The sequence below is a fragment of the Leptopilina heterotoma genome, unplaced genomic scaffold, assembly GCF_015476425.1.
Source record: "Leptopilina heterotoma isolate Lh14 unplaced genomic scaffold, ASM1547642v1 Lhet_15, whole genome shotgun sequence".
NCBI lineage: Eukaryota > Metazoa > Arthropoda > Insecta > Hymenoptera > Figitidae > Leptopilina > Leptopilina heterotoma.
Window position 1 is genome coordinate 4,140,768 of NW_025110867.1, and position 26,512 is coordinate 4,167,279.

Below are 26,512 nucleotides of genomic sequence, written 5' to 3' on the forward strand. Positions count from 1 at the left end.
TATAGCGACGAATTTTTTGTTGTCAAAATGTTGAATGAATTTATTCAAGGATAATTTCAAATAAATCAATATGTATAAAGTAACGTTAGAACATTGGAGTCAATGATTGTGTGAGAGAGAGAGAAAGGCAAAGAGAGAATGAATGAATGAGAGAGAGAGAGAGAGAAAGAGAGAGAATTGTGCTAAAATACTTGAATAAATAAAAGTATTTTCAAACAAAACAAATTTGTGTTTCTTTATAATTTTTATATTTGAATCCTTTGAGACAAACGCACTTAATCATTAATTCTTTGATAAACGATTAATTTTACCACTTCAATGATTATAATTTCAAAATAATTTTTAAAACTAAATTAAATTCTTTAAAAAAAAAATTTATTTCACATGAAATTTTACAAAAATTTCCAATTGTTTCAATTTTTCTAAAACAATTTTCAGAAAATTCAAAATTTTAATCGAAAGTAATTTTATATTCTCGCGAAGAACTTTATTATTTATGGAAATAAATGAATTTTTTTTAAATAATAGCTTTTTTTTAATAATTTTAATTGAATTCCTTAGAAAAAATGTATTTTTAAAAATAAGTAATTGAATTCATTCGAAGAATTTTATTATTTATGAAAATAATTGAATTCTCGAGAAGAATATTATTAAAATTTTTCAAAATTCTAATTACATTCTTTTAAAGAATTTCTTTGAATTTTTATAAATCTAATGGTTGTTTTTTAATAATTTTAATTGAAAATCTTGAAAGTGATTCCATTTTATGAACAATTATTTCTTTCAAGTTTTTAAAATAAAAAGAAACTGTTAAAGATTCTGACAATAATTGAATTCTTTCAAAAAATTTCTTTAATGTATTGAATATAATCGATTTTGTTAATAATATTAATTAATAATTTTAATATTAAAATTTTATTAAAATTATTGAGAGAAAACTAAACGCTTTTAAATAATTTTATTAGAGTTTTTGTAAATAATTAAATTCTTTTAAAGAATTTCTTTAAGTTTTTTTTAATTATGCAGTATTTGAACAATTTTAATTGAAAATTTTGAAAATAATTCAATTAAACAAAGAATTTTTTCAACTTTTCTAAAATAATCGTGTCTTTCAATAATTATAGTTAAATATTTTATTCTTGAAGTTTATTAAAATTGTATGGAAAACAATTAAATCCCTGAGAAGAATTTTATTATTTATAAAAAATAATTTAATTCTAACGATGAATTTTACTACTTATAAAAGTAATTGAATTGTTTCGAAGGATTTATTAAAATTTTAGAAAATAATTGAATTTTTCAAATAATTTTATTCAAAATTTGAAAATAATTGAATTTTTGCAAAAAATTTTACTATTTATAAAAATAATTGAAATTTTTTAAAGAATTTTATTAAAATTCAAAAACAATTAAATCGTTTCGAAAGATTCATTAAAATTTTAGAAAATAATTGAATTTTTGCGAAGATTTTACTATTTAAAAAAAAAATTGAATTGCTTCAAAGGATTTATTAAAATTTTTAAAAATAATTGAAATTTTTCAAAGAATTTTATTAAAATTTAAAAATAATTGAATTTTTTTGTTAAAAATAATTGAAATGTTTCCTAGGATTTATTAGAATTTTAGAAAATAATTAAATTCTTCCGTGAATTTTTTTTTTTAAATTTTGTTGAAAATTATTGAATTCTCTTTAAAAAATTTTATTAAAAATTTCCAAAATTTTTTAATTGTTTCGAAAGATTCATTAAAATTTTAGAAAATAATTTAACTTTTTCAAAGTAAAATAATTGAATTTTTTTTGAAAAATTTTATAGCAAATAAAGAAAAAAATTAATTCTTTCGTGAAATTTTTATTGAAAATAATTGGATTTTGGCAAAGATTTTATTATTTTTAAAAAATAATTGAATTGCTTCGAAGGATTTATTAAAATTTAAAAAAATAATTGAAATTTTTCAAAGATTTTTATTAAAATTCAAAAATAATTGAATTTTTTTTAAAGATTCATTAAAATTTTAGAAAATAGGTAATTGCATTTTTTCAAAGTAATTGAATTCTTTTTAAAAAATTTTATAGCGAATTAAGAAAAAAAATTGAAATCTTTCGTGAAATTTTATTGAAAATACATAATTGAATTTTTGCAGATTTTCTATTTTAAAAAAATAGTTGAATTGTTTCGAAGGATTTATTAAAATTTTAGAAAATAGGTACTTGAATTCTTTTTAAAAAATTTTATAGCGAATTAAGAATAAAATTGAAATCTTTCGTGAAATTTTATTGAAAATAATTGAATTTTTAAAGATTTTACTATTTTAAAAAAATAATTGAAATTGTTTCGAAGGATTTATTAAAATTTTAGAAATTATTTAAATTCTTTCGTGAAATCTTTTAAAAATTTTGTTGAAAATAATTGAATTGTTTCGAAGGATTTATTTTCATTATTTCATTTCATTTTTTTTAAATAATTGAATTCTTTTTTGAATTTTTTTAAAAAATTTGTTGAAAATAATTGAATTGTTTCGAAGGTTTTTTTTTAAAATTTTAGAAAATCATTGAATTCTTTCGTGAAATTTTTTTTAAAAATTTTGAAAATAATTGATTTGTTTTGAAGGATTTATTAAAATTTTAGAAATTAATTGAATTCTTTTTGAAAAATTTTATAACGAATTAAGAAAAAAAAATTAAATTCTTTCTTAATTAAAAATAATTGAATTTTTGCAAAGATTTTACTATTTTAAAAAAATAATTGAATTGCTGGACACAAAAATCTAGAATTTGTTCATGACTAAGGATTCTTGACTTTTGAAAATTTAAGAGTTGTATTTTTAATCTCGAACAATTTTAATTATTATAAAAATAATTTATTTACAATAATAGTAATAATAATAATAATAATAATAATAATAGAGTTAAGAGTTGGATATTTTTGCAGCTTGACGGTCGTAATATCTCTGTAAAGCGGCTTCGAAAATTGGTCCCACAGTTCGTTTTATCCAAATTGTAACATTTCTTTCTGACTTTTTTGCCTTTTGTTTAACATCATCTTTTTTCCTCTTATTCGGACTATTCGACTCATCCTCCTTAGTTCGACCTTCTTTCTCCTCATCTCTTTCTTTTCTCTTCACGCCCGATTTTGAAGAATCGCCAATTTCAACATTTGAAATCATTTTCTCGGGTTCTTTATTCTTCACCACTTTTTCCTCCTTTTTCTCTTTAGGTTCATTAATTTTTTCTCTACTTTCGTTCTTTTCTACTTTCACTGCTTCTTCTTCTTGTTCTTCTTTTTCACGCACCTCTTCATCAGATTCTGATTTCATGTCCCGTTTACGATATTGTTTACCCTTTCTATTTTTCGAAACAATTTTCAATGCTTCTGCTTTTGTTTTCTCAGAATCAGAACTCGAATCGTTTACAGAAGAATCGTCAGCGTCGATATTTGTTTTATTTTTCGATTCATTGGAATTTTCTTTCTTTGAATTATCGAATTTTTGTAGAATTCCTGTTTTTGGGGAAATTTCAAATCTCTGACTAAAAAGATGACGATAAATACCATCGATATTAACTTGTTTTGTAACATCGCCAATAGCCTCGAGTCTCTCCTCTTCTTTCTCTTCTTCCTCGAGTTTTTTATGTTCCTCGAGTTTCTTACGATAGGAGGCGGTGACAAATTTTTCCTTATCCTTAAACATATCGCCCTCGGCTTCTCTTTCCTTTTGTACACTCCTTTCAATTCTCAATTCATTTTCACGTTTTCGTTTCTCAGCATTTTGCAATAATTTTTTAATATACTTTGGCTCCTGCTTCTTTTTCTCCTCCTTTTTCTTTTCTGTGTCGACATGAATTTCGGAATAAATTTCATCGTATTGAAATATTGTTGGATCCTCCTCTAATGCGCGCTCCGCATTTATGAGAGCTTGCTTTTTTATTTGACTCTTTCCACTTTCGGCTCGCCAACTTTTTTGAATTCTATCGATGCCATCGTCATCGTCCTGATCGCTGTCATTGCCAAAAACATTCACTGCTCTTGGTGCTGAAAGTTGAGCCTTCTTCGGCATTATTAATCCAAACCTAAAATAATGCAAATTTATTATTATCTTGATAAATTATTTATTCATTTTTTATTAAAGATTAATTCCATTTTTCAAAGAATTCGATTAAAATGGAATTAAAAATAATTGAAATTTTGCGATAAGTTTTATTATTTATGAGAATAATTGATTTTTTGCGAAAAATTTATCAAAATTTTGTAAATAATTGAATTCTTGTAAAATTTTTATTATTTCTAAAGATAACTTAAAATTTTGAACAGTGTTTCTTTAAAATTTTTGAACATAATTGAATTTCTGCAAAGAATTTTATTATTTTTGGAAAATAATTAAATTCCAGCAATTATTCGTAACTTCTTAAAAATTCAATTTTTTTAAGTGTCTTTAACTAAAATTCTTCTTGAAATAAATTATATTTAATAATTTTTGAAAAAGATCTTTGACAATTTTCAAATACATTTGTTTACAATTCAATTTTACAAAATTTCGATTATTAAAAAATTCTTCAATTAAATATACATTGGAAAATAAAAACTTGCAATAATTTAAGAAAAATTCAATTAAACTTTATCAAAAAAAGGAATAAATTCTACAGAATTATTAGTTGAAAGTATAAAAAAATTCAAATTTTCAAAATAATTCTAAAAATTCTAAAAATTTAAAAAAATTTATTTTTAAATCAATTTTTAATAGAAAATTCTACAAGAATTAAATTATTTAAATACTAAAATAAATAATTTACTGAAGGTTTCTTAATATTAAATTCTTTCGACGAATTTTAATAAAATTTTTAAGAACAATGGCATTTTTCGAAGAATGCATTTAAAATTCTATTAAAAATAATCTAATTTCTAAAATGAATTTTATTGAATTTTTTGAAAAATATTGAATTTTGCAAAGAATTTTATTAAAATTCCTGAAAATAAATTTTGTTATTTTAATTTATCAAGATTTTTTAATTTTTTCGAAGAATTGCGTTAAATTTTTTTAAATAATAAAATATAATTAAAAAAATTCAAAATTAAATAATTTATTGAATTAAATGTTTCTTAAAATTAAATTCTCATAAAGAATTTTATCACAAAAATTTTTAAATAATTGAATTCCTTCGACTAATTTTAATACAATTAATTAATGAAAGAAATTGAATTCCTAAAATTAATTAATTATGAAAATAATTGAATTCCTGTAAAGAAACTTATTATTTATGAAAACAATTAAATTTTAAAGAAGAAATTTAGAAAAAAAAATTTGGAAATAATTGAATCTCTCCATTTATTTGTAACTTTTCCAAAATTCAATTTTATTTGTGTTCATAGCTAAAATTCTTCTAGAAATACATTATTTTTAATTAAATTAATTAAATACATATTACAAAATTTAACTAATTAATTAAAAATTGAAATTTTCTAAAATTCAAAATAAACGAATAAATTCGGACAAGTGGTTTTTAATATAAATATCTAACTTTAAAATCAATACGTTTTCCTCTTCAGGGTGTCAAAAAATAAAATGTTTTACATTACAAGTCAAAGGAATTAAAACGTAACCAAACATTGGAAGTTAAGAGTTTGGATTTAAAAAAAAAGATAAAAATAATCAATTATTAATAACAATTGAATAACTAAAAACACAAAATAAATAAACAAATAAGATTTTACAACAATTTACACTAAATAAATAAAATAAATTGAAACAAGTGTAAACTGTGAAGTCAACATTAAATAAGAATAACAATTTAATATTCAAATTTAACTTTTTGAATGTAATATAAAATAATCCAGATTTTTAAATCAACTTTTAAACTTGTTAAGAAAAATGTTTTTTAACTTAAAATATTTGATGAGTAGATTTGAAAATTTTTCTAATACAAATTTTAGATCAAAATAAATGTATAGGTTATGTTTCTCTTTAGAAAAGAAAATACACAAAGCTTTATAATATAAAGAAAAGTAATAATAATAAGCTTTTCTATAAATTAAAATTCTTTAATTCTTGAATAAAATAAAATGGGTTAAAAATATATTTTAAGAACATGTATTTTAAAACAAATTTATATTTAGACTTTTGATTGACAATGAAAAATAAAGAATAACTTACTGTTTCGTCGGTTTACCAGCCATTTTTTAAGGAAGAATTGTTACTCTTTATAACTTTAATTAAATCGTGACGAAAGGGAAAAACTTAATATTCTTTTATTTATGTTACAATTATAAAAAGTGACAGAAATCAGAAATCTCAGAAATTAACATGAGTGTTTTGTATTTGAAGGTTCTCAACTTTGTTAGGGTGCCTCGTTCTGCATCGACATCGACCGTGTTTCCGATATTCGGTTGAGTCCACAATAGGCACTAGGGTTGGAAAGTGTAAAGGCCAACGCAGAATAGATTTGTAACCGGAACCGCAATCGTAACCGTAAGCGTAAGAATGAGTTAGAGAAGGATAAACAATATACCTATCCTTCTTTAACTCATTCTTACGGTTACGCTTACGATTGCGGTTCCGGTTACAGATCTATTCTGCGTTGGCCTTAAATGAGTAGAAGCCTCAATCCGCAGAAGGGTCAACCGTCAGAATCGGCAACGTTCAGAATGATCAAAATGCAGAAACCTAACCTGTTAGAATTGTCAATTAGTCGAAAGCTAAATTAGCCAAAAGAAATTTGACAGAATCGGTTTTCAACCTTGCAGCAACATTTTTTAAATGTTTCCAACCGATTCTGTCAAATTTCTTTTGGCTAATTTAGCTTTCGACTAATTAACAAATCTAACAGGTTAGGTTTCTGCATTTTGATCATTCTGAACGTTGCCGATTCTGACGGTTGACCCTTCTGCGTATTGAGGCTTCTACTGATTCACCATTCTAAGGGTGGAGTCCCATGACAGCGTTTTGCGTTGCGTCGTAATGGGAGAGAAAAAGACGCAAATATACGTTTGCTGCATTCTCTCTCATTACAACGCAACGCAAAACGCTGCCATGGGACTTCGGCCTAACAATTGAGCATTCGGCTACTTCACCTTTCTAACAGATGGCGTTTCTGCCCGTTGATCTTTCTAAACATTGACGATTCTGACGGTTGACCCTTCTGCGGATTGAGGCTTCTACTCATTTACCATTCTAACAAGTGAGCATTGGACTAATTGACATTTCTAACAGGTTAGGTTTCGACCTGTTGATCTTTCTAAACATTGACGATTCTGACGGTTGACCCTTCTGCGGATTGAGGCTTCTACTCATTTACCATTCTAACAAGTAAGCATTCGACTAATTGACCTTTCTAACAGATGGCGTTTCGTACCATTGACCCATCTGCTAGTTGAGGTTTCTGCCGTTTTCTTTTCTGAGGCCGCAGTCCCATGGCAGCGTTTTGCGTTGCGTTGTAATAAGAGAGATTGCAGCAAACGTATATTTGCGTCTTTTTCTCTCCCATTACGACGCAACGCAAAACGCTGTCATGGGACTCCACCCTGATAGTTGACCATTCTGCCAGTTGGCTTTTCGGGAAAAATTCATCGTCTCATTAAATTTCATTAAAATAGAATATACTGTGAAATAAACTAAAGTTTCAACTATTGAATATATTTATTTAATATTCGTGATTAACATTTATCTGCAATTTATTATAAAACAAATTAAAACAATCAAAATTCTCTGTATATGCACTGACATCAATGCTTTTCGGATAGTCAATATACAGTGGCAATAGCAGAATTGATTTCCGAAAAATAAATTCATCCTATTTTCGTTTGTCATTTTTCTTGAATAAATAAATAAATAATAATAATAACAATTATTATTATTATTAATATTATTATTATTATTATGTTGAATTTTAAGAAAATCGGATTTTTGAATTTTTGATAATTTTCTATTTTTTACCAAAGGGTGGAGACTATTAAATAAGTAAAGTATTTTCCAAAAGCACAAAAATAATGAAGCTAAATCCCATAAAAGAAAGGGAAAAATGTTGAATTTTAAGAAATTCAAATGTTTGAATTTTTGATAATTTTAGATAATTTTAGATTTTTTACCAAAGAGTCGAGACTATTAAATAAGTAAAGTACTTTTTTAGAGCACAAAAATAATGAAGCTGAATCCCATAAAAGAAAGGAAAAAATGTTGAATTTTAAGAAATTCGTATTTTTTAATTTTTGATAATTTTCGATAATTTTAGATTTTTTACCAAAGAGTCGAGACTATTGAATAAGTAAACTATTTTCCAAGAGCACAAAAATAAAAAAGCTAAATCCCATAAAAGAGAGGAAAAAATGTTGAATTTTAAGAAATTCGGATTTTTGAATTTTTGATAATTTTCGATAATTTTAGATTTTTTACCAAAGAGTCGAGACTATTAAATAAGTAAACTATTTTCCAAGAGCACAAAAATAATAAAGCTAAATCCCATAAAAGAGAGGAAAAAATGTTGAATTTTAAGAAATTCGGATTTTTGAATTTTTGATAATTTTCGATAATTTTAGATTTTTTACCAAAGAATCTAGACTATTAAATAAGTAAAGCATTTTTTAAGAGCACAAAAATAATAAAGCTCAATCCCATAAAAGAAAGGAAAAAATGTTGAATTTTAAGAAATTCGGATTTTTGAATTTTTTGATAATTTTCGATAATTTAGATTTTTTTACAAAAGAGTCGTGACTATTAAATAAGTAAAGTATTTTCCAAAAGCACAAAAATAATGAAGCTAAATCCAATAAAAGAAAGGGAAAAATGTTGAATTTTAAGAAATTCGGATTTTTGAATTTTTGATAATTTTCGATAATTTTAGATTTTTTACCAAAGAGTCGAGACTATTAAATAAGTAAAGTATTTTCCAAAAGCACAAAAATAATGAAGCTAAATCCAATAAAAGAAAGGGAAAAATGTTGAATTTTAAGAAATTCGGATTTTTGAATTTTTGATAATTTTTGATAATTTTAGATTTTTTACTAATGAGTCGAGACTATTAAATAAGTAAAGTATTTTCCAAAAGCACAAAAATAATGAAGCTAAATCCCATAAAAGAAAGGGAAAAATGTTGAATTTTAAGAAATTCGGATTTTTGAATTTTTGATAATTTTCGATAATTTTAGATTTTTTACCAAAGAGTCGAGACTATTAAATAAGTAAAGTATTTTCCAAAAGCACAAAAATAATGAAGCTAAATCCCATAAAAGAAAGGAAAAAATGTTGAATTTGGGGAAATTCGGATTTTTGAAATTTTTTTATAATTTAAGATTTTTTACCAAAGAGTCGAGCCTATTTAATAAGTAAAGTATTTTTCAAAAGCACAAAAATAATAAAGCTAAATCCAATAAAAGAAAGGGAAAAATGTTGAATTTTAAGAAATTCGGATTTTTGAATTTTTGATATTTTTCGATAATTTTAGATTTTTTACCAAAGATTCGAGACTATTAAATAAGTAAAGTATTTTCCAAAAGCACAAAAATAATGAAGCTAAATCCCATAAAAGAGAGGAAAAAATGTTGAATTTTAAGAAATTCGGATTTTTGAATTTTTGATAATTTTCGATAATTTTAGATTTTTTATCAAAGAGTCGAGACTATTAAATAAGTAAAGTATTTTTTAAGAGCACAAAAATAATAAAGCTGAATCCCATGAAAGAAAGAAAAAAATGTTAAATTTTAAGAAATTCGGATTTTTGAATTTTTGATAATTTTCGATAATTTTAGATTTTTTACCAAAGAGTCGAGACTATTAAATAAGTATAGTATTTTCCAAATGCACAAAAATAATGAAGCTAAATCCCATAAAAGAAAGGAAAAAATGTTGAATTTAAAGAAATTCGGATTTTTGAATTTTTGATAATTTTCGATAATTTTAGATTTTTTACCAAAGAGTCGAGACTATTAAATAAGTAAAGTATTTTCCAAAAGCACAAAAATAATGAAGCTAAATCCAATAAAAGAAAGGGAAAAATGTTGAATTTTAAGAAATTCGGATTTTTGAATTTTTGATAATTTTCGATAATTTTAGATTTTTTACCAAAGAGTCGAGACTATTAAATAAGTAAACTATTTTCCAAGAGCACAAAAATAATGAAGCTAAATCCCATAAAAGAAAGGGAAAAATGTTGAATTTTAAGAAATTCGGATTTTTGAATTTTTGATAATTTTCGATAATTTTAGATTTTTTACCAAAGAGTCGAGACTATTAAATAAGTAAAGTATTTTTTAAGAGCACAAAAATAATAAAGCTGAATCCCATGAAAGAAAGAAAAAAATGTTAAATTTTAAGAAATTCGGATTTTTGAATTTTTGATAATTTTCGATAATTTTAGATTTTTTACCAAAGAGTCGAGACTATTAAATAAGTAAAGTATTTTCCAAAAGCACAAAAATAATGAAGCTAAATCCAATAAAAGAAAGGGAAAAATGTTGAATTTTAAGAAATTCGGATTTTTGAATTTTTGATAATTTTCGATAATTTTAGATTTTTTACCAAAGAGTCGAGACTATTAAATAAGTAAACTATTTTCCAAGAGCACAAAAATAATGAAGCTAAATCCCATAAAAGAAAGGGAAAAATGTTGAATTTTAAGAAATTCGGATTTTTGAATTTTTGATAATTTTCGATAATTTTAGATTTTTTACCAAAGAGTCGAGACTATTAAATAAGTAAAGTATTTTTTAAGAGCACAAAAATAATAAAGCTAAATCCCATAAAAGAGAGGAAAAAATGTTGAATTTTAAGAAATTCGAATGTTTGAATTTTTGATAATTTTCGATAATTTTAGATTTTTTACCAAAGAGTCGAGACTATTAAATAAGTAAAGTATTTTTTAAGAGCACAAAAATAATGAAGCTGAATCCCATGAAAGAAAGAAAGAAATGTTGAATTTTAAGAAATTCGGATTTTTTAATTTTTGATAATTTTCGATAATTTTAGATTTTTTACCAAAGAGTCGAGACTATTAAATAAGTAAAGTATTTTCCAAAAGCACAAAAATAATGAAGCTAAATCCAATAAAAGAAAGGGAAAAATGTTGAATTTTAAGAAATTCGGATTTTTGAATTTTTGATAATTTTCGATAATTTTAGATTTTTTACCAAAGAGTCGAGACTATTAAATAAGTAAACTATTTTCCAAGAGCACAAAAATAATGAAGCTAAATCCCATAAAAGAAAGGGAAAAATGTTGAATTTTAAGAAATTCGGATTTTTGAATTTTTGATAATTTTCGATAATTTTAGATTTTTTACCAAAGAGTCGAGACTATTAAATAAGTAAAGTATTTTTTAAGAGCACAAAAATAATAAAGCTAAATCCCATAAAAGAGAGGAAAAAATGTTGAATTTTAAGAAATTCGAATGTTTGAATTTTTTGATAATTTTCGATAATTTTAGATTTTTTTACCAAAGAGTCGAGACTATTAAATAAGTAAGGTATTTTCCAAAAGCACAAAAATAATGAAGCTAAATCCCATAAAAGAGAGGAAAAAATGTTGAATTTTATGAAATTCGGATTTTTGAATATTTGATAATTTTCTATTTTTTACCAAAGGGTGGAGACTATTAAATAAGTAAAGTATTTTACAAAAGCACAAAAATAATGAAGCTAAATCCCATAAAATAGGAGAAAAAATTTTAAATTTTAAAAAAATCGGTTTTTCGAATTTTTGATAAATTTTGATAATTTTAGATTTTTTACCAAAGGGTGGAGACTATATAATAAGTAAAGTATTTTCTAAAAGCACAAAAATAATAAAGCTAAATCCCATAAAAGAAAGGGAAAAATGTTGAATTTTAAGAAATTCGAATGTTTGAATTTTTGATAATTTTCGATAATTTTAGATTTTTTACCAAAGAGTGGAGACTATTAAATAAGTAAAGTATTTTTTAAGAGCACAAAAATAATAATGCTAAGTCCCATAAAAGAGAGGAAAAAATGTTGAATTTTAAGAAATTCGGATTTTTGAATTTTTGATATTTTTCGATAATTTTAGATTTTTTACCAAAGAGTCGAGACTATTAAATAAGTAAAGTATTTTTTAAGAGCACAAAAATAATTAAGCTGAATCCCATGAAAGAAAGAAAAAAATGTTGAATTTTAAGAAATTCGGATTTTTGAATTTTTGATAATTTTTGATAATTTTAGATTTTTTACCAAAGAGTCGAGACTATTAAATAAGTAAAGTATTTTCCAAAAGCACAAAAATAATGAAGCTAAATCCAATAAAAGAAAGGGAAAAATGTTGAATTTTAAGAAATTCGGATTTTTGAATTTTTGATAATTTTCGATAATTTTAGATTTTTTACCAAAGAGTCGAGACTATTAAATAAGTAAAGTATTTTCCAAAAGCACAAAAATAATGAAGCTAAATCCAATAAAAGAAAGGGAAAAATGTTGAATTTTAAGAAATTCGAATGTTTGAATTTTTGATAATTTTGGATTTTTTACCAAAGAGTCGAGACTATTAAATAAGTAAAGTATTTTTTAAGAGCACAAAAATAATGAAGCTGAATCCCATGAAAGAAAGATAAAAATGTTGAATTTTAAGAAATTCGGATTTTTGAATTTTTGATAATTTTTGATAATTTTAGATTTTTTACCAAAAAGTCGAGACTATTAAATAAGTAAAGTATTTTCCAAAAGCACAAAAATAATGAAGCTAAATCCCATAAAAGAGAGGAAAAAATGTTAAATTTTAAGAAATTCGGATTTTTGAATTTTTGATAATTTTCGATAATTTTAGATTTTTTACCAAAGAGTCGAGACTATTAAATAAGTAAAGTATTTTTTAAGAGCACAAAAATAATAAAGCTAAATCCCATAAAAGAAGGGGAAAAATGTTGAATTTTAAGAAATTCGGATTTTTGAATTTTTGATAATTTTCGATAATTTTAGATTTTTTACCAAAGAGTCGAGACTATTAAATAAGTAAAGTATTTTCCAAAAGCACAAAAATAATGAAGCTAAATCCAATAAAAGAAAGGGAAAAATGTTGAATTTTAAGAAATTCGGATTTTTGAATTTTTGATAATTTTCGATAATTTTAGATTTTTTACCAAAGAGTCGAGACTATTAAATAAGTAAAGTATTTTCCAAAAGCACAAAAATAATGAAGCTAAATCCAATAAAAGAAAGGGAAAAATGTTGAATTTTAAGAAATTCGGATTTTTGAATTTTTGATAATTTTCGATAATTTTAGATTTTTTACCAAAGAGTCGAGACTATTAAAGAAGTAAAGTATTTTCCAAAAGCACAAAAATAATGAAGCTAAATCCCATAAAAGAAAGGAAAAAATGTTGAATTTTAAGAAATTCGGATTTTTGAATTTTTGATAATTTTCGATAATTTTAGATTTTTTACCAAAGAGTCGAGACTATTAAATAAGTAAAGTATTTTCCAAGAGCACAAAAATAATGAAGCTAAATTTAATAAAAGAAAGGGAAAAATGTTGAATTTTAAGAAATTCGGATTTTTGAATTTTTGATAATTTTCGATAATTTTAGATTTTTTACCAAAGAGTCGAGACTATTAAATAAGTAAAGTATTTTCCAAAAGCACAAAAATAATGAAGCTGAATCCCATAAAAGAAATGAAAAAATGTTGAATTTTAAGAAATTCGGATTTTTGAATTTTTGATAATTTTCGATAATTTTAGATTTTTTACCAAAGATTCGAGACTATTAAATAAGTAAACTATTTTCCAAGAGCACAAAAATAATGAAGCTAAATCCCATAAAAGAAAGGGAAAAATGTTGAATTTTAAGAAATTCGGATTTTTGAATTTTTGATAATTTTCGATAATTTTAGATTTTTTACCAAAGAGTCGAGACTATTAAATAAGTAAAGTATTTTTTAAGAGCACAAAAATAATGAAGCTGAATCCCATGAAAGAAAGAAAAAAATGTTGAATTTTAAGAAATTCGGATTTTTGAATTTTTGATATTTTTCGATAATTTTATATTTTTTACCAATGAGTCGAGACTATTAAATAAGTAAAGTATTTTTTAAGAGCACAAAAATAATAAAGCTAAATCCCATAAAAGAGAGGAAAAAATGTTGAATTTTAAGAAATTCGAATGTTTGAATATTTGATAATTTTCGATAATTTTAGATTTTTTACCAAAGAGTCGAGACTATTAAATAAGTAAAGTATTTTCCAAGAGCACAAAAATAATGAAGCTAAATCCCATAAAAGAGAGGAAAAAATGTTGAATTTGAAGAAATTCGGATTTTTGAATTTTTGATAATTTTCGATAATTTTAGATTTTTTACCAAAGAGTCGAGACTATTAAATAAGTAAAGTATTTTCCAAAAGCACAAAAATAATGAAGCTAAATCCCATAAAAGAAAGGGAAAAATGTTGAATTTTAAGAAATTCGGATTTTTGAAATTTTGATAATTTTCGATAATTTTCTATTTGTTACCAAAGGGTGGAGACTATTAAATAAGTAAAGTATTTTTCAAGAACCCAAAAATATTGAAGCTAAATCCCATAAGAGAGGAGAAAAAATTTTAAATTTTAAGAAATTTGGATTTTTGAATTTTTGATACACGGTGCGCTAGAAGCAAAAATAGGTTTTATAAAAATGCGGACAAAAACGGTTTGTGTAGCATGTTTTGTAAGCATTTATAGGTTAAAAATCAGTTTGATTTAATATCCTACCTGTTCCTGTTTTCAAGAATTCCATATAAATCGGTTTTCATCTTTATCATACCAAATTCATTTAATCAATTATTAATGTTTTAAAAATTGTAATTGTTTCCTGTTAAAATTATTTTACAAATGTGAAGAAATTGCAACTACGGCCTTCTTCTTCTTCTTTTTTGAACGTTCAGAATTTTAGTAAATCTTATATAACAGTTACAAAATACAAGCAAGAAAATAAAGAGTAATGGGAGGGATAAAAAAATTAAAATTAAAGTAAGTAAGATCTGTATATTTAAGGAAAAAATTTTTAATTGTTGTAAAAAAGGAGCAAAAGTGTCAAATGAGAATTGACTGTACGTTAGAAATATTTGATAATAATTGCTTTAGAATCTTGCGATATTTATATTTTTATTCTTAAAAACTATTAGTATTCCTTTTAATTTTTTAGAATTACTACATTTTAATTAAGTAACTATTACAAAAATCCAAGAAGCAATAAATAAATTATCCGCGATATTTACCGCGCGATAATACACTCATCCACGATATTTGACACGCGAAAATACCCTCAAGCCATTACAAGTCCCGCGAGATTACAAGAATTTGAGTCTTCTATTTAATTATTTATTTAAATATTAAAACTATTTTCTACAACATTGACAATTTTTTTTAAAGATAAAAAAGTATAAATATTCATTTAAAATAAAAAACAAAACCATATATATTCATTTATTATTTTTAAACCACTTGGAAGTATGATCTATACAAAATTCCTCGATTATATACCCACATTTACCCTAATTACATACTTTTCAGTTTCATACCTTTGTTTTACATCTGCTAAAACTTGAAAACTTTATAATAGTAGACAATTTTTAACACAATTCAGTTTAAATGTAATTTGTATTCAACAAACACAACTAACAATAATATATTGTGCACCTAGGGAGGAAAATAGTGATTTTCCCGAGGGTGAAGTTTGTAGTTCGAGACGTAGCGAGCGTACGAGCCGAAGGCGAGTGCAGGGGAGTGCGAGCGAAGTCGAGAACTGCAAACACACGAGGCGAAAATCATTTTCCTTCCGTGGTGCACATACTATTTTTTCTAACACACGTAAACGAAAGTACAAATATGCAATTATTTAGCGGAATTTTTTGAAATAAATACTATTAATTTTATAATGTTAATTTATTATTAGATTATTAGAAACAAATATTCACAATACTTATTATATTGAGATAAAAATGTTTGACAATTAAAAATAATTAATAATAATATATACATTTAACCACAATTATAATAATTATTATTGTTGTAATATTTATTTAAAATCCATTATTAATTAAAAAAATAACAATATGATACATATTTAATCTTAAAAAATATATAGCTCTTTTTATATTTTGCATTTATTAAAAAAAATTACAAATTATTATAGCAGCAGGAAGAAAATATTACTTTCTCTCCCCGTGACATCACAGCGGGGAGGGAAAGTATTACATTCCATCCCCGTTAAGACGTCACGGGGAGGGAAAGTAACATTCTCTCCCTGCCTCCGGGAAAGACGTACTTTCCACCCTCTTTGTAGGTGAGAAATGATGTACTTTCGGTGCGTGTGTTAGAAAAAATATTTTCTGTCATTAAAATTACCATGGAAACTACTTATCACAAAAATTTATCCTGCGAGAAGTTGCTTCTTTATAAATTTAAAAAGATTTTATTGTTTATTAAATATAAAAAAGCTTTACTTGCATTTCTCGAAAACGGGAACAGGTAGGATTTTAATTCAAACGGATTTTTAACCTGTAAATACATACAAAACATGCTACACAAACCGTTTTTATCCGCATTTTTGTAAAACCTATTTTTGCTTCTAGCGCACCGTGTGTAATGGGAAAATTTTTTTAGAATATGTTTCTGAAAGGTTTTTTCGTCCTCTTTCCAATGGTGTATTTTATTTTTTAATATTTTAAAAATTTACCCTAATTTTTGATAATTTTTATTTAATTTTCAATTTCCCAAAAATCGGTCCGTTTTTTTAATAAATTATTGCAAACGAAAGCTGAGGTTTTTTCAGAAAAAATTCACAAAGTAGCCGATGTTGGCAAAATTGGTCAAATTGACCCCCCCTCTACCCCCTCCAATTTTTCGAAAAAATCAAAAATATTTTTTGGGTCACATTTCTACTTGATAGAACAACAAATTCCTTGAGTTTCAATTTTTTTCAAGAAGTTGAAATTTTAACTTAAGACATTTCACGTAAAATGCCTCATATGAGTCTTTAACTGTCACATTATTCACCTATTTTAATGAGTTCTTTAACTAATTTAATGAACTCCTTGCATACTTTAGGTGACATACGATAATTTTTCTGACGATTTGGAGCACTATCACCGGTGTTTATTACATGTTCTACTATCTTAGCTGGAGGTAGTTTATTGGGGACCAGAGAAATGATTCTTTTTAAAAGTGCTTCGAGATGCTTTCTCTCTTTGTTGGTTAACTTAACTAATCCTGCACACGAACTATCGCTATTCGTTTCGCCTTCACTAAAATCTACACTAACAACCGGCTTATCTGATGCCCACAATTTTTTATCATTTATATCAATTATTATTCCAAATGTTCTTAAGAAAACTATGCTTAATATATAATTATTTTCTGTTAATTTTGGAACTATTCGGACATTTATTTTATTGGTTATTCCCGCGAAAATTATTGACAATATACTTTCACCAATAATGGACTCAATAGCACCGTTTGCTAATAAAACGCTACTGTTTTTGTTATTATTTAATTTACTATGCTGTTCAGTATCAACCGATTTGTCAAATTAATATTCTATGTTTTTAAAATTTTTTTTTCAATATTAAATATTTTATTGAGTTGTTTTTAGTTTATGGTGTTAATTAATAAAGTTAAATTTTGCATATTATTTAATATTATTATTATTTTGAAAATTAATATTAAAACTTAATTATTTAATTGTCTTCTGCTAAAATGATAGAGGGTCACCTATATTTACGTAGGGTACGTGTAGAGCGATAAAAAAATAAAATAAAAAACAAGGTTGGTTATTATCAACCTTGACTTTCTGCCAAATTGTAATTCGGACAAATAAATATTCTATTGAATAAGAATTCATTTTGGTGTAAAATGCTAATATTTTTCATTATTTTTACTTTGAATTGTTTTTAAAAATTAAAGTTGAAAGTGAAAACACAAAGTTTTAAAATAGTAAAATTTTTCTCTTAATATTTCATGTTACAGTACTACATTATCTTCAATTTTTTATTTTGTTTTCTTAATATCTACATTTTATGTCATTGTATCTTAAACATAAATGACGATAGGTATTTCTTTTAAGACATATATTTTCATATATAGTGCTTACATTGCTTTTCTTTGTTCAAAACTGTGTATCAAAAAGTATATTTTAAACATATAATTTTGAGGAGAGAATTTATTTGTGATTCGTTTTGAAGATGGGTAAACGCAAATTTAATTTTTTGCTGCAGATACTGTAAGTTAATTTTTGCGTGCGTATTTCAATTTAATATAAAACTGTGAATGATAAAATCATATGTCTCTAGATCTACATTTATGTTAGTAGTTAATTGTCAGGAAAAAAGTTTTCAAGAGCTGAGTAAGTATATAGTTTTTCAAATCTTATAAATTTTTAAAGTAGTTTACAATTAATGTTATCATTAAAGTTAATATTTTCTAAATTTTAATAATCGCTTGATGACTCCAGTAGTAGTTTTCTGGGTTCCTTCATCTCGAGTAACACGAACAATTCCAAATCAAAGTATGAATAAATTTCATTTTATCGTAATAAAATATTTTCCTATGTAGTCAGATATTTGGATAGTGGAATCGACGATACTGTGAACCCTTGTGATAATTTTTACGATTACGCTTGTGGTAATTGGGCTCGAAATAATCCAAAACCAGATGGATTTAATATTTGGAACCTAAATCAAATTGCAAAGAATAACATTATTTCAAAGATGAGAAGTAATAAAAATTCCATTCTAAATTACTATAGAAAATTAATTTTATCATTTTTCGAGCGTTTAATTTTCATTTCCAGATATTTTAGAAAGTGATATTTTTGAAGAAAATGTGCAACTTGCTATGGAGAGAAAATATTACCGAGCCTGTTTGAACGCAGGTAAATTTTTGAAGAACGTACATAAATAAATTGTTGCTATTATAATTTATTTATTACAGAAGCCACACTATCTACAGCAAGAAAATTCAGTAGAGACATGATAATCGAAAGTACAGAATTAATGACAAATTGGCAAGGTGTAGCTGAATATTATGCTAGTAAATTTGGTTCTAATTTTCTTTTTCATATTGCACTCAAATCCAGTACATTACAGGTAAAATGTTCTAAATTAGAATAATAACAAACTTTTTATATAAAAAAACATTTCTCTTACATTTCTTTATATTAATCAAGCTTTCATTTTACATTATAAATTTTCATAGATTCTAAGACCACGTGAAGCAAGATCAAACAAAATGAAAAATGGAAAATTATTCGAGAATCATATAAATAATTATTTGAAAACTATTACTCACACCAGATTGTTAGAGTATTCAAGACAATCAATTAATTTTTTTAATAAGGAATTTAAAAAATTTGTAGTATCTGTAAGACAGGTAAAAAAACTGTTAATGATCAGTATATTTATTAATTTTTATATTTTTGATTCAATTGAATTAAAGATTTACATTAAAAATTTTACAGCTTGTGTTTTCTCCAAAATCTGAATTGAAGAACATTACTATTTCAGAATTGCAAGAAATTTATAATCGTTATTGCCCTCCAGAAAATTATCATACACATGTAAATAATTATATTTTTTTATGAAAATAAATGTTGAAATGCGAATATTAATTTATAAATGCCTTATTTTGAATTTCAGGTAAATTGGTATAATTTTCTTCAGAAACATGCTGAGGGTAGTGAAGTAGTATTTGAAAATTCAAGTCACATGAATATTGATATTGATTATTTAGTTAATTTATGTGAAATCATAAGTCAAACATCAAGTATTGTAATCGGTAATTACGTAAACAGATTATTAAAAAAAATAGTACAATATTTATAAAATTATTTTATTAATTTTGTAAAAACAATAATTTTGTAGTAAGTTACATGCAGTACAATTTTCTCTATGATGTGCAAGTAGCTTTTTATCTTAGCACTAATAAAAATCATCTGGATTATAATAAAACGTATGTTTTTGGTTTCCTTTAATTACATTTACAAGTTCAACAAGAAATTTCAAATATGAATTCTTTTAATTATTATTAAATTAAATAATAATTAGAATAAAATTAATAGATCCTATTCATGCATCGACGGATTGCCGCTAAAAGAAAAGATTTATGAGTTATTAGCGGATTCTGATGAATTTTACGAAAAAGAGGAAACGGTAAGCTATCCAGGTTTAGAGATAAACTAGTAAAATTATTCGTTTTTGATAATTATTTATAATATAAATATAGATTATACTGCTATTTATTCAGTAAATGTTTATTTTAATAATATAGTATTACATTTTTAAATATTTCCTTTATAAATAATTTTTTATATTCATCAGGGCAATATAGTATTTGAAGGTCTAAAAAGTGTATTAAAAAGTGAAATTAAAAATAGCTGGTTCGATAATGCTACAAAAAACAAAGCATTAAAAGTGGTGAGAAAAATGAAGTATTGTTTAAGTAGAACTGATTTTCCCTTAATTAAAAGAGAGTTGGAAAGAATTTCGTACAAGGTAATGTTTCTTACTTACATTTAAAATGAGAAAGTAATTATTACTATAAATTTTAATACAAAAATTTTAATCATTACAAATTACTCCATTGGATAATAGCCTTTGATTGTTATAATAAAGTTGACAGAAATTGATAAAATCTTAATCATTCTTTTTACACTCTTTCAGTTTAATATTGGATCCCTAGCTCTAGAGAATTTAATAAATTTCAGAAAAGCTCAAACTTTATATAAAATTCAATTATCTCAACAATCTGTGGACGTTAGAAGGTAGATAAATAACACCTTATAAAAATACTGAATAAGAAACGTTAATAAAAATAAAAATAATTGTTTTGAGACGAAAAATTATAATTTTATAATATTGATCTATTTTTATTTTGTAGAAGAAAGAAAAGAAATATACACATTAATGCTGCTTACGATAGTGTATCGAATTTTTTATGTGAGTAAAATTAAGAAAAATATTGGTTAAAGGGAGTTCACCTTAACTATATCATCATAAAAGAAATAAGAAAATAAGAAATATTCACAAAAACTAAAAATAAAACATATTTTTACAAAATTTTAATAATATTTTAGGTGTAACGACAGGATTTTTTTTCGCACCACTTTTTGAACCAAAGGCACATTTAATGTTAGTCATTTTGTTATTTTAAAAATAGAATATAAAAGTTGACTAGAGAATTATACAATTCACTTATAATATATTACTTTAATAGATCATATTTATATGGAATTATGGGACATAAGATCGGTCACGAACTTTCTCACGCTTTTGATTTTTCCCGTATTATACAATATATGGGGGGTGAGTATTTATAATAATTATTTAAGGTGTATAATAATAATTAACCTAATGGAACCTGTAAAAATAGTCATTGCTTTATGTAATTACTTTTAAATATAATTGCAGATTATATTTCTAATAATGAACTGATGAATTCAACATTTCTTAAAAAGAAAGATTGCATGGTCCGGCATTTTAACAATCTCAGGGTATTTATTTATTAAAGAAATTTTTCATTTTTTACATAATTACCTAGATCAGTGGTAATAGAAAATATTTTTACACATTCGTTGGCAAAATGATTTTGTATTTACATATTTATATATGTATGTAGATTGACGGACATACAACTTTAAATGAGAATGTTGCTGATACACAAGGATTAAAATTGGCATTTAAATTGCTTAGAAGATTAATTGTTGATGACGTGGTACAAAAAAAAGAAATTGAACGTTATTTCTTTTTGTCTTTTGCAAATGTAAGTACTAAAATATATACTACATGTATAATAATCCTTTTATTATAAATAAAAATGTTAATTTTTAAAACAAAATATTTCTCCCTAGGGTTATTGTGAGAGTCGTGACACTCCATTTACTGATACAATTCATTCACCACCTATGTTACGTGTCATTGGAACATTAATGAATATGCCTGAATTCGCAGAATTATATCATTGCGAAGAAGGACGAACTATGAATCCAAGGGAAAAATGTGACTTGTGGTCTGTACCAAGTGAACCCATGGAAATGTAAAATGAAATTTTTTCTTCCATGTAAACGAAAAAAAGAAATTTACATAAATGTATGACATAATTGAAAAAATAAACATATTTTTTTAACTCATACGTTTATAACAATAAAAAGAAAATAAAATAGTAAAATTTAATGTGAATTTTAATAGTGTCTCTTCCAATGTCTAACGATGTAAAAGTTTAATAAAAATTTCGTATTTTTAAAACATGTCCTTCACATTCGACTTGCATAATAAAAGTAACAACACAAACATATTTTTTGTTTAAATTAAAAATATTTTTTATTATAAGAATACAAAAAATTAATATTACTCTTTTAAATGATTTGTACAAGATCAAAAGTAAAATATTTTTTATTTTTCTGTTCATAAGCAGAAACGAATTCTTCATGTCTCCATTTCCTCTGTAGTATTTTTCGGTAAAAATACTGTCAGTACCGCACACACTAAAAGAATGCAGTTTTTCATTATTTATTTACGATAAATAATTATGTTAATAATAATAATTACCTAGACATGTAGCTCCGATCATAGTAAACGGACCAAAGCACCCAAAGGCGAATAAAACCGGAAATAACAAATTTCCCACAACTGCCCCTAAGCGTCCAAATACCATTGTTACGCTAACTGCCATTGTTCTATAAAAACTCACAGTGATATTTAAAAAATCGTGGTATCAAAAAATTTCCAATATAATAAAAAAATTAATTTATTGTTCATAGAAAACATAAATATTACCTCAGATAAGTAGGAAAATTATCGACAATAATAAGCGTAAGAACAGCAGCTCCAATATTTGATAAAGCCACAAACACTGAGAATAAAGCTAAAATAACATTCGATTTTTCCGCCCAAAATAAAATACAACAGCAAACTCCACTGGTTACGAAACAGAAAACTAAAAGTACGAAAACTTTATGCTAACAATAATGTAATAATAATTTTTTATAGTATTTCTTTTATTTTTCCAGTAGCTTTTCCAATTCCAGGAGTTAATGAACACAAGAGAATAGTAAAATAGTTATTTTTCATACCCATTAATTTCAGTTTTCCAACAATTGGAACAAGACTACTTGCTAACGAACACCCGATAAATCCAGTGAGAGAAATTACAATAGAGTTAATGTAGACCGTAGCATTTACAATACTCTACAATCATGACACGTAAAGTTAATATTTACGAGAGTTATTATAATTAGTTTGAAAATTGAAACAAAAAAAAAACTAATTTTAAAAAATTCTATTTATTTTCAAATTTATATAATATAAAGAAGGTAAATTTAAAAGAAAAAACGTGCAGTAAAATACCTCCTGGCAAACTGGTACAGACGATGAATTATTCCCATTGAAATAAGAATGACTATTTATGCCATTCAACATTTTACAAACTGTTACTGATTCACTGTTTGGATGTATAACAGTGTATGTTTCAATCATAGAAAATAGTTCCGGTATCCATAGTTTCATTGAATTTGATCTGAAATTGTTAAGAGGACATGAGAGCTGTTTCAACCCTATTAGTTTTTTCAAAAAATATTTCTTTCCGAATGCCTTATTTTCATACTGTCAGGATCGTCTAAACCCTTAAATAAATTCTACTCACCCCACAGTGCTGGCGAATTGAATAGAAGCAAGTAGCGAAAGTTTATAAATATTCGGCAACTGAAATAAAGACTTTATTTGCTGGCAATTGTGAAAAATATTCTTCATAATTCCTCTTTTCTCGAATTCAGCAAAAAAATTCTCCTCCACTAAACATTTGACCTGTGTTTAAAAACCAAAAACATTATTCCCTAATTTACAATTTCTCGAGCAACTTTTTAATTATTAAAATTATTTTTTAGAAAAATATTCTCACCGGATAAGTATCTGGATGTTTACCCGTATTCATAGAATAAATAATATTCCTGAAAACCAAAAGGGCCTCATCTAATTTTTTTCTCGACAAAAAAAATCGTGGACTCTCAGGAAAAAATGACATGGCAATAAATGCAAGAAATTCCGGTATTGTACATACAGCCAAAAATATTCTCCACGAATTTAATTCCAATTGGTATTTGAAAATATTCCATCGCCAGGTTTGTGGAATTATTAACCAAGCAAGACCTGAAATTCCATTTTCTTGCAATTATTATTATATAATAATAATTGCAAAAAAAAATAATTTTATTTTTAGAATATTTACACGGTAATATAATATTTCCAAGAGAGAATGCAACGCCCAACCACAAATAAACTCTAGATCGAAAAATTTCGCTATGAATTTCAGCGAGGTATGACATGAGTGCTGCATGTGGACCACAAATTCTGTCAAGTAGCAAAAACAGGTTAATAATAATTGTTTCAGTCGGGAAATTTCGATGCGAGGTTATTTTTCAATAGAGTTAAAAATCTTGTCATATGATAAAAAATACTTACACAACTCCGCTTAGAAATTTGAATACTATTAAGAGCCAAGAAACTTGGGAGAAGCAACTGGCAAAGCTAAATATTGAGGAACACAAGTAGCCATAAAGCATAATTTTCTTTCGGCCAACGGTATCCGCTAAATAACCCCAGACGAACACCATTAAGATTGTCCCTAAAAATTAATTTCTTAAGTATGGCTTCTTTTCTAATATTAGTTGCAGAAAAAAATTATCTTTTATGTATATTAAATTATTATGTTATAATATTATTATATATATTATTAAAACTTTAGATGCAGTGACAATTAACCAACCTGCAAATGGCATAGAATTTAGCAAACCCTTATCGAACAGTGAGAGTCGAAGATCACATTCTGCAGAAGCTAGCACGTAGGATATGGATGTTGATGAAAAAATACTGGCCCACGCCGCTGGCAAGGACGCGAGAATCAACAGAAAGTTGAATTTTCCATAACCTAAGGTACGAAAATTATTTATATTAATTAATATTATCATTTAAATTATTTATTTTAATTCTATTAATTCTATAAAGAGAATTAGATTTTTTTTTTTTTTTTTAATTTCGCGCCACTTGTTCGTAGAAATGCGAGTGAGTGTGGCGACCGCAAAGCACGCGCCGCTCCTGAACTTCCCACCGGTCGCCGGAGTAGGAAGTTCCCCCACTCTCGCCCGAGTCGACGAGTATATAAGCATAGCGCGTAACGAGGAGAAGTCACTTTCCAATCGATATCAGTGCAAAGCGGATCTAATTTAAAACATGGAATCACCTACTGTTAATAAATATAATAATAAAATAATTACCAGTTTCTAAAATGGCACGCTCGAAATTTGCTGGTTCTTGAGATAATTCTACTTGTTTTTTACTTTCTGCAAAATAAAATTAAGTTTCGAATGATAGTCATCTTGATATTTTAAACAATTAATTAGAAACAGTAAACAAATTGCTTGTAATTCCAAAAAAATCCATACTTAATAAACTATTTGCTTGAATATCGACGTTGCAAACATGAGGTTCACTTTAAAAAAATTTATTTAAGAAAATTAAAATTTTAAAAACATACCCCGTTTCATTTTTGAAAATTGCAAATAATCGTATTTTCATTCTTCAAATTTCTAAAAATTTCTTTAAAAATAAATTCAACATGTTAATAGATATTAATTAACTAGACAAAGAACGATACTCCAAGCAAATTGAATTTTTCTCTGCTTAGTCGAGCGTTTTTTTATTATTAGTTTAAGAAAACTGTTATCAATGAAACTTGTTAACAATTTCATTTCAGTTGTTTAAGATAATTGTTCTATTAACATGAAGAACGACAAAGTAGTTAAAAATTACAATTAGAAATAATTACCTGATAGTAAATGAAGATAACAATTCTGTGCATTCTTTTCGCTATAAGTTATAGTATATGGTTGACGTCAACGGACTAACAGTCACTTTATAAAGACTTTAGAAACACTACTTTTTTCAGTAGTAAATTTTATTCATTTAATTTTGACAAAAGTTTTACAATTTTTACAATAATTTTTTAATATATAATTTAACATCATAATCTTTTGTAAATTGTTGAAAGTTACTAATTGTACAAGTGAAAACAAAATTTCGGATGTACATTCTTTTAATTCTTAAGAAATGGTAAGAAAAATATGATCCAAGGCATTAATTGTGAGAAATTTTATTAAAACATGTGACAATTACAAATGCTTTTGGTCATGCCGAAAATTTACAAATTAAATGATATTTTAGAGAAGGCATATATTAAAAGAAATTGCAAAGTTAAATTAAATAAAAAGAAAACAAAGAAGAATTAAAATTTACAAATGAAAAATAATAAAAACTGCGGTTTTAAAATAAAAATTATAAATCCCGGACTTTATTATGAAAATAAATCGTTAATTTATCAAAAAGTATTTCTGCAATACATACAATAATTCCAAATCCAAGACCAATTCCAAGATACAAAAACGGTGAAATAGTAAAAGATTTTTTATATTTCGGTATTTTAGGTGCATTCTTCATTTGCAGTTTGCTATGACGTAGAAAATTATCACTCTGCCACTTTTGTTCAAGACCTGATTGAAAAAATCTTT

At 25.0% G+C, this 26,512-nt stretch overlaps 3 protein-coding genes and 1 long non-coding RNA gene across 4 annotated transcripts; 2 read left to right on the forward strand and 2 right to left on the reverse strand.

Annotated features, from left to right (window-relative positions):
• Nucleotides 1–2,803: 2,803 nt before the first annotated feature.
• On the reverse strand, nucleotides 2,804–6,361 carry LOC122498490 (nuclear speckle splicing regulatory protein 1). The gene is made up of 2 exons (XM_043606245.1): nucleotides 6,145–6,361; nucleotides 2,804–4,066 (listed from the first exon to the last, which is right to left on the reverse strand). Exons 1-2 carry the CDS (start codon nucleotides 6,165–6,167, stop codon nucleotides 2,908–2,910), a joined length of 1,182 nt encoding a protein of 393 aa, XP_043462180.1. The 5' UTR covers nucleotides 6,168–6,361; the 3' UTR covers nucleotides 2,804–2,907.
• A 765-nt stretch (nucleotides 6,362–7,126) lies between these two features.
• Nucleotides 7,127–25,839, forward strand: LOC122498496. Its single transcript, XR_006301234.1, has 3 exons — nucleotides 7,127–7,296; nucleotides 24,694–24,881; nucleotides 25,003–25,839. It is a non-coding gene; the product is annotated as an uncharacterized LOC122498496 (long non-coding RNA).
• LOC122498492 (neprilysin-21-like) lies at nucleotides 18,038–22,113 on the forward strand. Its single transcript, XM_043606249.1, has 18 exons — nucleotides 18,038–18,181; nucleotides 18,252–18,304; nucleotides 18,514–18,675; nucleotides 18,752–18,832; nucleotides 18,892–19,046; nucleotides 19,156–19,329; nucleotides 19,418–19,516; nucleotides 19,596–19,734; nucleotides 19,821–19,908; nucleotides 20,018–20,108; nucleotides 20,277–20,450; nucleotides 20,619–20,719; nucleotides 20,836–20,894; nucleotides 21,032–21,086; nucleotides 21,172–21,260; nucleotides 21,366–21,448; nucleotides 21,574–21,717; nucleotides 21,806–22,113. The coding sequence occupies exons 1-18, from the start codon at nucleotides 18,144–18,146 to the stop codon at nucleotides 21,992–21,994; spliced, it is 1,974 nt and encodes a 657-aa protein (XP_043462184.1). The 5' UTR covers nucleotides 18,038–18,143; the 3' UTR covers nucleotides 21,995–22,113.
• LOC122498495 (synaptic vesicle glycoprotein 2B-like) lies at nucleotides 22,247–24,611 on the reverse strand. Its single transcript, XM_043606256.1, has 9 exons — nucleotides 24,411–24,611; nucleotides 24,178–24,299; nucleotides 23,851–24,098; nucleotides 23,596–23,756; nucleotides 23,301–23,469; nucleotides 23,027–23,141; nucleotides 22,731–22,890; nucleotides 22,503–22,630; nucleotides 22,247–22,438 (listed from the first exon to the last, which is right to left on the reverse strand). Exons 1-9 carry the CDS (start codon nucleotides 24,560–24,562, stop codon nucleotides 22,380–22,382), a joined length of 1,314 nt encoding a protein of 437 aa, XP_043462191.1. The 5' UTR covers nucleotides 24,563–24,611; the 3' UTR covers nucleotides 22,247–22,379.
• Nucleotides 25,840–26,512: the final 673 nt, after the last annotated feature.

Excerpts from the sequence above, each read along its gene's own strand:
- LOC122498490 (XM_043606245.1), bottom strand. The coding sequence starts at position 6,167 with ATGGCTGGTAAACCGACGAAACA. Across the intron at positions 4,067-6,144 it reads GCTGGTAAACCGACGAAACA|GTTTGGATTAATAATGCCGA; the intron begins GTAAGTTATTCT and ends GCATTATTTTAG.
- LOC122498492 (XM_043606249.1), top strand. The coding sequence starts at position 18,144 with ATGGGTAAACGCAAATTTAATTTTTTGCTGCAGATACT. Across the intron at positions 18,676-18,751 it reads CATTATTTCAAAGATGAGAA|ATATTTTAGAAAGTGATATT; the intron begins GTAATAAAAATT and ends TTTCATTTCCAG. Across the intron at positions 19,330-19,417 it reads TTGTAGTATCTGTAAGACAG|CTTGTGTTTTCTCCAAAATC; the intron begins GTAAAAAAACTG and ends AAAATTTTACAG.
- LOC122498495 (XM_043606256.1), bottom strand. The coding sequence starts at position 24,562 with ATGGTGTTCGTCTGGGGTTATTTAGCGGATACCGTTGGCCGAAAGAAA. Across the intron at positions 23,470-23,595 it reads CAATTCGCCAGCACTGTGGG|ATCAAATTCAATGAAACTAT; the intron begins GTGAGTAGAATT and ends TAACAATTTCAG. Across the intron at positions 23,142-23,300 it reads CTGTACCAGTTTGCCAGGAG|AGTATTGTAAATGCTACGGT; the intron begins GTATTTTACTGC and ends TCATGATTGTAG.